Below are 13137 nucleotides of genomic sequence, written 5' to 3' on the forward strand. Positions count from 1 at the left end.
CTGCAGTCTATCACTAAGGATATGAGTTTTCAGGAGAACTTGGTTGAGGTGCTGTATCGTTTCCTGCATCATTGTTACCCAGATTCCTCACCTTATTGTTGGAGGCTATGTGGCAAATTGGGCAATATGGGTCATATTTGGAGGCATTGTTAGAAGGCTCAATCTTATTGGCGGGCAGTATAATGCCATGTTCAAGTTATGTTGGGCTATATAATCCAATGGAACCCTGGAATTATTTTGCTTAATAAATCTGCTTCAGGGCTTACTATAGCAAAAGAATTTTCAAATCCAACAATATATATATTATGGCAGCCCGTATAACATTAGCTCAAGCTTGGAAAAACCCTAAACCTCCCTCCATTCAGGCTTGGAAGGTGCTGTTTGCAATATATCTGTAGGTCAAAACTTAAATTCCCAAAGCAACAATAAGCTTAATTGGACACCACTGCTGTAAAATTCTGATCGGTGGTACTTTACACCAATATTTATTAAAGGTCACATTTGTGGTACTTTAAAGCTAAGTTGAAGTTTAAGTAGCAAAAGCAAATTTTCTCTGTGACGCTAGTGAAGAGGTTGGTGTTGTCAATCTCACTGTTTGAAAGTCTGTATTGAGTTACACCGCTGAGGCATCTAGTTAAGCTTATTGTTGCTTTGGGAATTTAAGTTTTGAATTATTGGGCTTTACATACCCTTTGCAAAATATCTGTTGGTATAGGATAGTTTTGTTTAACTGCAATATATTTATTTATTTATTACATTTGTGTCCCGCACTTTCCCACTAAAAGCAGGCTCAATGTGGCTTACATAGTAATAGGTAACACAGAATTTTGTTATGTAAAGTAGGAAATTAAGTATAACATAGTAATGATGGGTAGTAATAGGATGGATGGGTAGGTAGAGATAGGTGATAGAGTCTGGGTCAATGTCGTTTTCTCTTCGGTATATGTAAGGTAGATGGGTTCATGAGATTAATCTGGGTCCTTTGGGTAGGCTTGCTTGAATAAATGGGTTTTTAGTGCTTTCCTGAATGGTAGGTGGTCATGGATTGCTCGGATAGGTCTAGGGAGAGCGTTCCAGAGTTGGCTGCCCAGGAAGGAGAAATTGGATCCATAATAAGTTTTGTACTTGAGACCTTTACAGTTGGGGTAGTGCAGGTTGAGGTACTTTTGCGAGGATACAGACGTTTCTTGCTGGGAGATCGATCAGATTTATCATATAGTCCGGAGATATCTGTACTATGGCCAAGCCTAGGGCTACACGTTTGAAGGATTTGTGGAAATGGGAAAATTTTGTGAGGTTCTCTAGCTCAATTATGTTTGTAAAAGAATGCTCTTACCTCATCTTGTTATTCTGGGGTATGGAGGGAGATGTTTGTACATCCTAGCGTTTATAAGTGCGCTGTATTTCTTGGGAGATGTTCATGATTGCTTATTTGTTTGCCGATTCCTAGTATTGTAATATTCATGCTGCATTTGTTTCAATAAAGGACCTTATTAAATTGAAAAAAAAATGAATAAGGCAGAATTGCTTAACAATATTTCTGTTCTGTGTTCACAAATGAAGGGCTGAGAGTAGGACCGCAGAAGACAAATACAAATAGGAATGGAATGGAAGTGTGGTAGTCCCTGAACAATTTTCAGAGTACTGTGTTCATGAGGGGCTAGCAAAACCAAAAGTGGATAAAGCGATGGGGCCGGATGGCATCCATCAGAGGGCACTGAAGGGACTTGGGGAAGTTCTGGTGGTTAACCTTTACAATGCTTCTCTTGAGTCAGCAGGGATCCCTGAGGACTGGAGAAGGGTGGATGTCCCTCTCCACAAAAGCAGGAGGTGGCAGTTGGGAACAACAAGTTAGTCAGTCTGACCTCCGTGCTAAATTAATAGAAACATGCGTTTTCATGTGCCTGTCCTCTTCTCTGTGCTTTGATACAAATCCAAAGCATATCCCTGAAATTATCACTGTTAATTCTTGTGATTATGTCATTTCTAAAGCTATAAGGATTTTGGGTGTTCATTTTGATAGTACAGCCTCAATGGAAACACATGTTAACTCATTTGTCAATAAATGCCTTTTTATAAGGAGAAAATTGCGCATTATTTGGAAATACAGTTCGGAACGTGGAGGACCTGGTTTCTAAATGGTGTTGGGAATTGGGGTTACCGGCTACTTCCCTAGACCTTTATAAGTTTATTAAGCGTATCCCAGAGATCTCGATGAGACGAGGGAGTGTCAGTTCCGTACACTACTCACGGCATATTTTACACAAAAACAAATGTTTAAAGGGAATGCAGTGGAGACCCCACTCTGCCAAAAGTGTCAGCAAGGTCATAATTCTTTCTTTCATGCTTTTTGGAGTTGTCTGAAAGTAAAACTTTTCTAGACAGCTGTCTCGAATTATCTTGGAAGGTTACTGGGCCATGAGTTGCCACTCTCGCCAGCAGGGCTGCTACTAGATAAATATGAAGGCTTTCGTATTCCCAACCGCTCACTGGTATTATTTCTCTATAAAGCAGGGGTCATGGGTAAGCGAGTTATTCTTGGTGTGAGGGTTGGGCAGGAAGTCCATTCTTTCTGGGCCTAGAGAAATCGCATGCATGCATTGATGCTCTTGGAACGAAAGCTTGCTAAACGCTCTCCCAAACATTTGAAATTATTTTTTGCTGTGTGGGATGTGTACATTTGGTCCCTTCCGCATAGGGCCAGGAGCTTAAGCTTAATTCTAAATTCTTCGTGACTAGATGCATATCTGTTGGAAAAAGCTCAACTATACTCAGGGGACCAGGCCAGGACCCAATCGATCCAGAGCTGCACATATATGACCATATACCTGCTAGATAGAGAGAATAGAGAAGTTAAGGTGGCTGCACATGACCACATATAGAAAACCTCTGAAGTTCTCTCTATCTCCACCTGCTGGTAGAGGGACATAACCCACAAGTCTCTGGATTGATCTGTGGGACGCTATGGAAGTTAAGTTTTTAGAGTATTTTTAATGTATGTAATTTGGATTTTATATATGCAAATTTTGTGAACCGCTGAGAACTTTTGGATTATGCAGTATATAAATGAATGTGTTAATCACAGCGTTAAGTGCAGCCCTACAAAACCTCTTCAGGTTTAACGTTCAGTTTTCTCAGTTTAACTTTTCAAAAATGGTTTTTGCCCGTGATAGGTTATGATGAATATTAGTAGTACAATAACTCAAGTAAAATGGAAAATAGATGGTCCACTGCTTTGTCATTCAAAATACTGAGCAAATAAGGCTGCATGGTGCCCTGATTGGGCAAAGCACACAGGGCTTTTCTTTGTTTCTGTGTCCAGCCACTGGTTAACAGGCACAACCCACAGGTTCTGGGCTGGTCCGGTGGGACTAACAGAAAGAAAATTAGCAGGCAAGACCTAATTTCTCCATAAGCGCTCTGGGAACACACAAAAACCTCTGATTGGACTAGAGGGAGAGAAGCCAATGCTCTTAGCAGTCTGGGTGAACAGTGCGCTCACAGGAGCTGCTCAGGTTGTGCTATCTGAATCCTGAACAGGCTGCTTGTTTTTCATTGGGCCTCAAGCTTAGTGATCTAATCTAAAGATCAGCCCGCAAATTCCTCCATTTGAACTTCCCCAGCTGTAAAGGAATTAAATACAAACAGGCATATGCTACTACCTTTGCATACAAAAGCACACAGATATGGAATGCACTACCCATGGCCCTGAAAACCATGGACAACTTAACCAGCTTTCGCAAATCTTTGAAGACACATCTCTTCAACAAAGCCTACAAAAGAAATCCTAATGAAACTAATCACTCCTAAACCACCCAAGTGCTTCAAAAACACCTCTCACACGACCTCACCTATTACCTTTCCATTTAAATCCTCATCTACCTTCAGCTTATTACCGATTGTATTTAAGATCATGTAATGACTGCATCATAACAAAACTCTGTAAGCCACATTGAGCCTGCAAAAAGGTGGGAAAATGTGGGGTACAAATGCTATAAATAAATAAATAAATAATCATTCTTGTATACCACATCTTCCCTATAAAATAGAACTTGAAATGGTTAGAAGAAAACAAAACAGACTTACAATAGTCTAACAAATCATTAGGCAAGAAAAGGTCTCAAGTATCATAAAATTTCTGAAATAAAGAATATCAATAGAAATCAAACAAAAGAAAACATGGAAAAGAAAATAAGATGATACCTTTTTTATTGGACATAATACATTTCTTGATTAGCTTTCGAAGGTTGCCCTTCTTCCTCAGATCGGAAATAAGCAAAATAAAGAAGACTTCAGATTTTCACAAAACAATAGGTAAGAAGTAGTGTTCTGAATAGCCTTCGTTAAAGAAAAAGGAGACTCCAGCAGTTTTTTTTAAAGCGAACAAACGGAAAAGGGGAACAGAGTAATATGACGGCTTTGCCTACAGGTTCCATTTCCACAAAAAATGTACAAGAGAATTACTTCTGAAGTCATATCATGGAAAATTAAAAAAAATATATAAAAGTATACACACTTAAATCCAGTTCTTTCCTTTAAGGGCAGTCAGTTGAAACTGCTGCATTTGTACCTTCACCTAGTGTGTAGCTAGACTGTTGTACCCCTCTATCATTTGCTCTAAAAGCTTGCCAAATTTACTTCTAAATTGCTGATGTTGTGGCCCCAACTATGGCTTCATGCAAAATTTCCAGAACTGTACATCACATTCTCTGCTTATTTAAACATGAGCAATAAATCTATGGCCTGGAAGATCAGTGCCTCAAACTCACCTTGGACAAAGACCTTTAGCATTTCTGTCATCAGCTGTAAGGCATCTGCAGAGACTAGAAGGAAACAGCAGAATTTACCCAGTAAAATTCAGGCAGTCTACCATCCACCCTACTTCCTGTTTCTCTTATTTGGATTATGAGGGAGGGAAACAATCCCTTTTGTACATTTACTTGCTTAAACAGATGGTTACTTTTTCTCAATCTGATCCCACCAAACCCTTGTGCTTTTAAACCTAGCCTTGTCTGTCTACGTATCCTGGCTAGATTATAATTTTCACAAACCAGGGACTCTCTCGAACATGTTTCTGTACCTATCCAAATGATTAGTAACAGTAGTACACACTGCTTACCATGGCATTAACAGTTGGAGCTACTTTCAGCCCTCGTGTTCCCTTTACTGGACTTTACCATGTAACAGTTCAGTCTCAGGGATAGTCTGCCCTGTGTTATATGGCACTCTGGATTAATGTAATTAGATTTTGTATCCTAGGCCTGTATATTGCAATACATTAGCAGAATTATGTTTCAAAACTAACAAATCTTAATACGTTTTTATGAAGAACAGGATAGCACAGCTGTGCTTCTTGCTTTGTATCTGAGCTGTACTGAACTATGAAGCAGAAATGGTTATGAAACAGGAAAGGCCTTTTGAAATGTGGTTAGGAAATTGTGTGGTATTAATATTAGCATCAGTAAAGAGAGGGGTCAGATAAGGGAATGTTTCTGATCAATTCTTAATGGTGGTCCAGATTCTGGCCTCATTCCTTCCATCTGTTCTCCAGGGCGTCTATTTTGCAGTCAACAAATTATATTCATACTACATATTTTTTCAATTACCTTTAATTCTCTCATCTTTGAAATGGAGATGAAGCAATTTGTTTACTGTATCCTGTGCAAGAAAATGAGAAATTGTGTTAGAATCATTCTGTCTGTGCTCCCTCTGTCTACATAAGATCACCAGAAAATGAGTCCTTCCAATGTCTTCCCAGTTCCTTCCTGTCCGCTGTTGTAAACAATAATCTCCCAAACCCAAGTAACATTCAGGAGCTGCTTCTATCATTTGAAACAATTATGATCTCTCTTCGTATATTCGGAAGACAAATCTTGTGACAGAAGTTCACACCATGAAAACATCAAGACTGAATTACTGTAATGCTCTCTGCACTGGTCTGACTAGAAAGGGTTTGCACCAGCTCCAATCAATTCAGAATGCTGCTGCTGTAAGTGATGTGATCACATCACATTATTCTTGCAAAAAACCTTCACTGGCTACCAGTACAACACAAAGCTAAATTTAACACTATATTTGACCTTCAAGGCCCTTAAAGGAAATGGACCAGAGAACTTGAAGAACTCTCCCTCTACACACCTTCAGGGTCACTAAGATCTTCACAAGGAGAATCCCTAACCACACCCTCTCCAACCAGCCAGTGAGCCTTCTCTGGAATAGTGTCCACACTCTGAAATACACTCGGATAGGCTTTGCTCAATTCAAAACTCTCTGCTTCAGGAAGCGGGTGAAAGCTTGGTTCTTCTCTGAAGCAGTTAATGAAAGAAGCACCTAACTAGCTAGTCACACACACACAAGGACTAACACTAGTTGCACATACTGTACCAGGCCTTGCTTATCCAGTCCTACCAAAGCTGAGACCATTTTCATCCCTTACGAGACTGGGCATCGAAATGGCAGATGACGTTTAATATAAGCAAGTGCAAAGTGATGCATGTGGGAAAGAGGAACCCGAACTATAGTTATGTAATGCAAGGTTCCACGTTAGGAGTCACTGACCAAGAAAGGAATCTAGGTGTCATCGTTGTTGATACGTTGAAACCCTCTGTTCAGTGTGCGGTGGCGGCGGCGGCTAAGAAAGCAAATAGAATGTTAGGTATTATTAGGAAAGGAATGGAAAACAAAAATAAGGACATTATAATGCCTTTGTATCGCTCTATGTTGCCACCACACCTCGAATATTGTGTTCAATTCTGGTCACCACATCTCAAAAAAGATATAGTGGAATTAGAAGTATTTTTTCACAGAGAGGGTGGTGGATATGTGGAATGCCCTCCTGCGGGAGGTAGTGAAGATGAAAACGGTAATGGAATTAAACATGCGAGAGATAAACACAAAGGTTTCTTGTTTAGAAGGAATGGATCCACGGAATCTTAGCAGAGATTAGGTGGCGACACCGGTAATTGGGAAGTCAAACTGGTGCTGGGCAAGCTTCTATGGTCTACGCCCTTGTCATGACTGAATAAATATGGATCGGCTGGACTGTAAATTTTAAGGGGCTTCGACGATAGCTTCAGAACTCAGTACAAGAACAGTCCTGGGCAGACTTCTATGGTCTTTGCCCTGAGAAAGGGAAGGACAAATCAAACTTGGGTATACATATAAAGTATCACATACCATGTAAAATGAGTTTATCTTGTTGGGCAGACTGGATGGACCATACAGGTCTTTATCTGCCGTCATTTACTACTTAACATTTCTAAAGCGCTACTAGGGTTACGCAGCGCTGTACAATTTAACATAGAAGGACAATCCCTGCTCAAAGAGCTTACAATCTAAAGGACACATCAACAGTCAGACCGATAGGGGCAGACAAATTGGGGCAGTCTGGAATTCCTGAAAGGTAAGAGTTAGGTGCCGAACGCAGCACTGAAGAGGTGGGCTTTAAGCAAAGACTTGAAGATGGGCAGGGAGGGGGCTTGGTGTAAGGACTCGGGAAGGTTGTTCCAAGCATAGGGTGAGGCGAGCTAGAATGAGCGGAGCCTGGAGTTGGCGGTGGTGGAGAAGGGTAATGAGAGGAGGGATTTGTCCTGTGAACGGAGGTTTCAGGCGGGAACGTAAGGGGAGATGAGGGTAGAGAGGTTGTGAGGGGCTGCAGACTGAGTGCATTTGTAGGTAAGAAGGAGAAGCTTGAACTGAATGCGGTATCTGATTGGATGCCAGTGAAGTGACCTGAGGAGAGGGGTGATATGAGTATATCGGTTCTGGCGGAATATAAGACGTGCAGCAGAGTTCTGAACAGATTGAAGAGGGGATAGGTGGCTAAGTGGGAGGCCGGTGAGGAGTAAGTTGCAGTAGTTACTATAGAAAAGGTACAGAGAAGGGCGACGAAAATGATAAAGGGGATGGGACAACTTCCCTATGAGGAAAGGCTAAAGCGGCTGGGGCACTTCAGTTTGGAGAAAAGATGGCTGAGAGGAGAGGTGTATAAAATAATGAGTGGAATGGAACAGGAAGACATGAATCGCTTGTTTACTCTTTACAAAAATACTAGGACTAGATGGCACCTAATGAACTACTTATCACTTCTATAGTGCTACTAGACGTACGCAGCGCTGTACACTTGAACATGAAGAGTCAGTCCCTGCTCGACAGAGCTTACAATCTAATTAGGGCAGACAAACAGGACAAATAAGAGATAAGGGAATATTAAAAGTGAGGATGATAAAATAAGGGTTCTGAACAAGTGAATAAGGGTTAGGAGTTAAAAGCAGCATCCAAAAGGTGGGATTTAGCTTAGATTTGAAGACAGCCAGAGATGGAGCTTGACGTACTAGCTCAGGAAGTCTATTCCAGGCATATGGTGCAGCAAGATAAAAGGAACGGAGTCTGGAGTTAGCGGTGGAGGAGAAGGGTGCAGATAAGAGAGATTTACACAGTGAATGGAGTTCCTGGGGAGGTGTGTAGAGAGACATGAGAGTGGAGAGGTACTGAGGAGCTGCAGAGTGAATGCACTTATAGGTCAATAAGAGGAGTTTGAACTGTATGCAGAAACGGATAGGAAGCCAGTGAAGGGACTTGAGGAGAGGGCTAATATGAGCATAACGACACTAGCGGAATATTAGTCGTGCAGCACAATTTTGAACAGATTGGAGAGGAGAGAGATGTATAGGAGGAGTGGCCTAGTGGTTAGGGTGGTGGACTTTGGTCCTGGGGAACTGAGTTCGATTCCCACTTCAGGCAGCTCCTTGTGACTCTGGGCAAGTCACTTAACCCTCCATTGCCCCAGGTAAGCCGCATTGAGCCTGCCATGAGTGGGAAAGTGCGGGGGGGTACAAATGTAACAAAAAAAAAAATTAAAAAAGAGAGAGATGGGAGAGTGGGAGACCTGTGAGAAGCAAGTTGCAATAGTCTAAGCGAGAGGTGATAAGAGTGTGGATGAGGGTTCTGGTAGCGTGCTCAGAAAGGAAAGGGCAAATTTTGTTGATATTATAGAGAAACGACAGGTTTTAGCAGTCTGCTGAATATGTGCAGAGAAGGAGAGGGAGGAGTCGAAGATGACCCCAAGGTTACGAGCTGATGAGACAGGAAGGATGAGAGTGTTATCCACAGAAATAGAGAATGGGGGAGGAGGAGAGGTTGGTTTAGGGGGAAAGATAAGAAGCTCAGTCTTGGTCATGTTTAGTTTCAGATGGCGCTGAGACATCCAGGCAGCAATGTCAGACAGGCAGGCTGATACTTTGGCCTGGGTTTCGGCTGAGATTTCTGGTGTGGAGAGGTAGATCTGGGAGTCATCAGCGTAAAGATGATACTGAAAACCATGGGATGAGATCAAAGTACCAAGGGAAGAAGTATAGATGGAGAAGAGGTCCAAGGACAGATCCCTGAGGTACACCAACTGACAGTGGGATAGAAGTAGAAGAGGATCCACTAAAGGTACGCTGGGAGAGATAAGAAGAAAACCAGGAAAGAACAGAGCCCTGAAATCCAAGTGAGGACAGAGTATCAAGGAGTAGGCTGTGATCAACAGTGTCAAAAGCAGCAGATAGATCGAGAAGGATGAGGATAGAATAGAGACCTTTGGATCTGGCCAGTAACAGATCATTGGAGACTTTAGCAAGCGCTGTTTCAGTTGAATGAAGGGGGGCGAAAGCCAGATTGAAGTGGATCAAGAATAGCTTGAGATGAAAGAAAGTCAAGGCAACGGCGGTGAACAGCACATTCAAGTATCTCGGATAGGAAAGGGAGATGGGGCGATAGTTGGAAGGACAGGTAGGGTCCAATGAAGGTTTTTTTAATACTATAAATCATTTCTATAGCGCTACCAGTCGTACGCAGCGTTTCACAATTGAACATGAAGAAAAGACAGTCCCTGCTCAAAAGAGCTTACAATCTAATTCAGGACAGACAGAAGGACACATAGGGGAAAAGGACTATTGAAGAGGTTACGAGCAGGTGACAAGTTAGGAGTCAAAAGCAGCATCAAACAAGTAGGCCTTTAGCCCGGATAGTTCTCATTAAAAGAGCGTTTCTGCTCCAGTGCACTGACTTTCTGTTCCTCACCTTTTTAAAACGCGCGCCCTCCTCAGTCGCCATCTTGCTCGTCGTCAGTGGCGACGCTGCTGCTCCGGAAGTGACGTTTCTCGCCGGCGTAACAGGGGATGCCGGGACTTGCAGTATTGCTGGGCCCGCTCGGAGTCCGTTTGTTGCCGCCGCCGCACAGGCTGAACTATGAGCTGTGGCTGCTGGGATTGGTAGTTCTCTATTTCTCTGCGTGTAATGGCAATGGCGGACGGAGGACTACCAGTCCCAGCATCCCTCCTTCTTCCTGGTTACCTGCTAGGTAGGTGTGCGGGCTGTCTAAGGAAAGCTTCTTCGCTCTCATCATTCCCCCGGTGCCATGGAAGACTTTGCAAAGTGCTACGTGCAGCTGTGTGAGGAGAAGGCCAGCGAACCCCAGGAGCCGGTGCTGAAGCAGCTCCGCCTGTGTGGGGAGAGCGCGGGCGGGACGGTGCTGGACCTGAGCGGCCAGAGCCTGTCCCTGGACTCCTGCGCGGTGCTGGCGATGCTTTTGGAGCGGGACCTGCGCTTCACAGACCTGCTCCTGAGCGACTGCATGTTGAACGAGGAAGGTACATACATGCTCAACATAATACATACATGCAACACGCACATCACGTATTATGACAAGAGTTCAGACATACCACAATTCCAAAAAAAAAAAAAAAAGATCTCTCTCTCCCATACATGGAAAACTGGATGCAGAATCCCACAAGCCCCCCCCCCTACTACTACTACTACTACTATTTAGCATTTCTATAGCGCTACAAGGCATACACAGCGCTGCACAAACATAGAAGAAAGACAGTCCCTGCTCAAAGAGCTTACAATCTAATAGACAAAAAATAAATAAAGTAAGCAAATCAAATCAATTAATGTGAACGGGAAGGAAGAGAGAAGGGTAGGTGGAGGCCAGTGGTTACGAGTCAAAAGCAATGTTAAAGAGGTGGGCTTTCAGTCTAGATTTAAAGGTGGCCAAGGATGGGGCACCTTTAAATCTTTAGCGCTACTAGGGTTACACAGCGCTGTACAGTTTAATAAAGAAGGACAGTCCCTGCTCAAAAGAGCTTACAAGCTAAGGACAAAATGTACAGACAATCAAATTGGGCTGTCTAGATTTCCCGAAGAGACATATAATGGTTAGGTGCCGAAGGTGACATTGAAGAGGTGGGCTTTGAGCAGGGATTTGAAGATGGGCAGGGAGGGGGCTTGGCGTATGGGCTCGGGAAGTTTATTGCCAAACAAGGATTCGACCCACTCATATACACTGATGGTGTGTCAACGTGCATCCCTTTTAAAAAGAATCTGCACAAAATCACAACCAGGATTACAGACGGCATAATAAACATAATGGAATCCTGTGTTCAAACAAGCACAAAACACAATGCCTAGTAACACCACAGCTTTCCAAATATCTCCCTCCCGGTGTCTGACAAACTAAAAATCCGCAACCTGACCCTCAACACACAAATCTCAAACACTATGAAGAAAATGGTCCACACCATTAAAAAGTACTTCTCAAGAGATGTATTCCGCAGAACAGTACAATCCATCCACGCCCTGGCATTACCGTACCTGCACTGGCGGCCGCTAGCGTGGCTTTGTAAAAGGGAGGGTAAATAAGCTGCTAAATCTAAACCATGACCCTTTTCCGTGTGATATTTCAGAAACAGGATAAAGTAAGTCCATTGAATCGAGAAAATCCAACAAATCTCAAATCAAACTCAAAGCTTAATCTTCTAGATGAAGATTAATATCCCCAGCCAACAGCAACTTCACAGCCTCCAAAGTAGCCTTTGAAATAAATTCATAAAAAACATCAGTGGTTTCTGACCATTTACCAGGTGGAACTCTAAAAAGACGAAAGAACGATCTGTTATTCCTCAAGAAATAATTTCTATTGACTAGACCAGGAATTATTCAAATTTACATTTATACAACTTTTGTAAATTTGTATCAATACTGCCTCCCCACTTACTTAATCCTTGCAAATGCAAAATCTTAGATCCTATAGGACATTGAACCTTAAGAATTGGATCACCTATTGAGGACAACCAAGCTTTTGTTAAAATTTCAAGCCATACTGTTCTAATTCACTGCAATCTCTGCCTTATTACCAACTGATCTCACATTAATGTAAGCACATGGAATAGGAATATATGAAGTATCTAAGCTAACTATCCTCTTAATGGGCACTATTTGTCTACAAGACTTCTTTAAACCACTACTTTGGACCTAACATCAGTGGTTTATGGTCATGGTTTGTTACATTTAATATATCGCCTTTCCTAGTTTAAAAAGAAAATGACAGGGCTGTTAAATTAAAACAGAATATTTGAAATTGAGAAGCAACAAACGTCAACAGCACGTAGATGGCATTTGCTATCAGGATATGCAGCATACTGTCTATGTCTGGCTTGAGGAAATAAGGTGATTTGATCTATCCTGAGGGAAGAGAGTTGCACAGCAGAGAAAAGAAGACCTGGGATGCGTGTAGTCCAAGGGGTCAATGTGCAACACCTAATGCCAGTGTTAGAAGCAATTAGCACCAGACTAGCACGTTAATGTGCGCAGAATGTTCAGAAGGCTCTAACATGGAAACATGCACACCAAAGATGGTCACAAACTGTATTTAAATGTACTCAAACGGATGTTAATGAAGTCATTTGGCATTCCTGCCCAATGCTCAGAGAACAGCGCAGAAACAAATAGTGGTTTTCAAGAGAGGATTTCTTCAGAATTTCTCACTTTAACTGCTGGTTTTGTCTTCTTTTAGAAGCGGAAGGAAGCCCCTGTAGCCACACTGACAGTAAGAAACAAATGTGTTAAAATGCAAGCACACGACGGTGCCTGTTGTTTTTAATTACCTCTTCTTATAGACCTCTTTCTGACTCTGTCATACGGGGGACTAAAGGTACTTATTTCATATAACAGATTCTGTATAGTTTCTCTGACCTCCATTGTCACCCAATCACAAGGTCTATTCTGGGGTGGCATTAGGAGCCGTAATTGAAAACTAATTCCCATAATTACTGCTTTCTGTTTTTTTCTGGATCTAGATATACTCTGGGCCATTTA

The 13137-nt window shown here is 42.3% G+C and overlaps 2 protein-coding genes across 5 annotated transcripts in view; one reads left to right on the forward strand and one right to left on the reverse strand.

The window, feature by feature from the left end:
- Nucleotides 1-10132, reverse strand: part of CENPX (centromere protein X) — a 71070-nt gene extending 60938 nt beyond the window's left edge. For both annotated transcript variants that reach the window (XM_030205178.1, XM_030205179.1), the window contains exons 1-3: nucleotides 10063-10132; nucleotides 5607-5658; nucleotides 4770-4823 (exon numbers count right to left, since the gene is read on the reverse strand). In XM_030205178.1, coding sequence (XP_030061038.1) covers nucleotides 4770-4823; nucleotides 5607-5658; nucleotides 10063-10095 — 139 coding nt within the window. In that variant the 5' untranslated portion in view covers nucleotides 10096-10132. The remainder of the gene's footprint in view (nucleotides 1-4769; nucleotides 4824-5606; nucleotides 5659-10062) is intronic.
- Nucleotides 10133-10341: 209 nt separating this feature from the next.
- LRRC45 (leucine rich repeat containing 45) overlaps nucleotides 10342-13137 on the forward strand; it is a 39857-nt gene continuing 37061 nt past the window's right edge. For 2 of the 3 annotated variants that reach the window (XM_030205180.1, XM_030205181.1), the window contains exon 1: nucleotides 10342-10631. In XM_030205180.1, the coding sequence (XP_030061040.1) occupies nucleotides 10400-10631 (232 nt within the window). In that variant the 5' untranslated portion in view covers nucleotides 10342-10399. The remainder of the gene's footprint in view (nucleotides 10632-13137) is intronic. The other variant, XM_030205182.1, reaches the window with a different exon arrangement.

The sequence above is a fragment of the Microcaecilia unicolor genome, chromosome 6 (assembly GCF_901765095.1).
Source record: "Microcaecilia unicolor chromosome 6, aMicUni1.1, whole genome shotgun sequence".
Taxonomy (NCBI): Eukaryota; Metazoa; Chordata; class Amphibia; order Gymnophiona; family Siphonopidae; genus Microcaecilia; species Microcaecilia unicolor.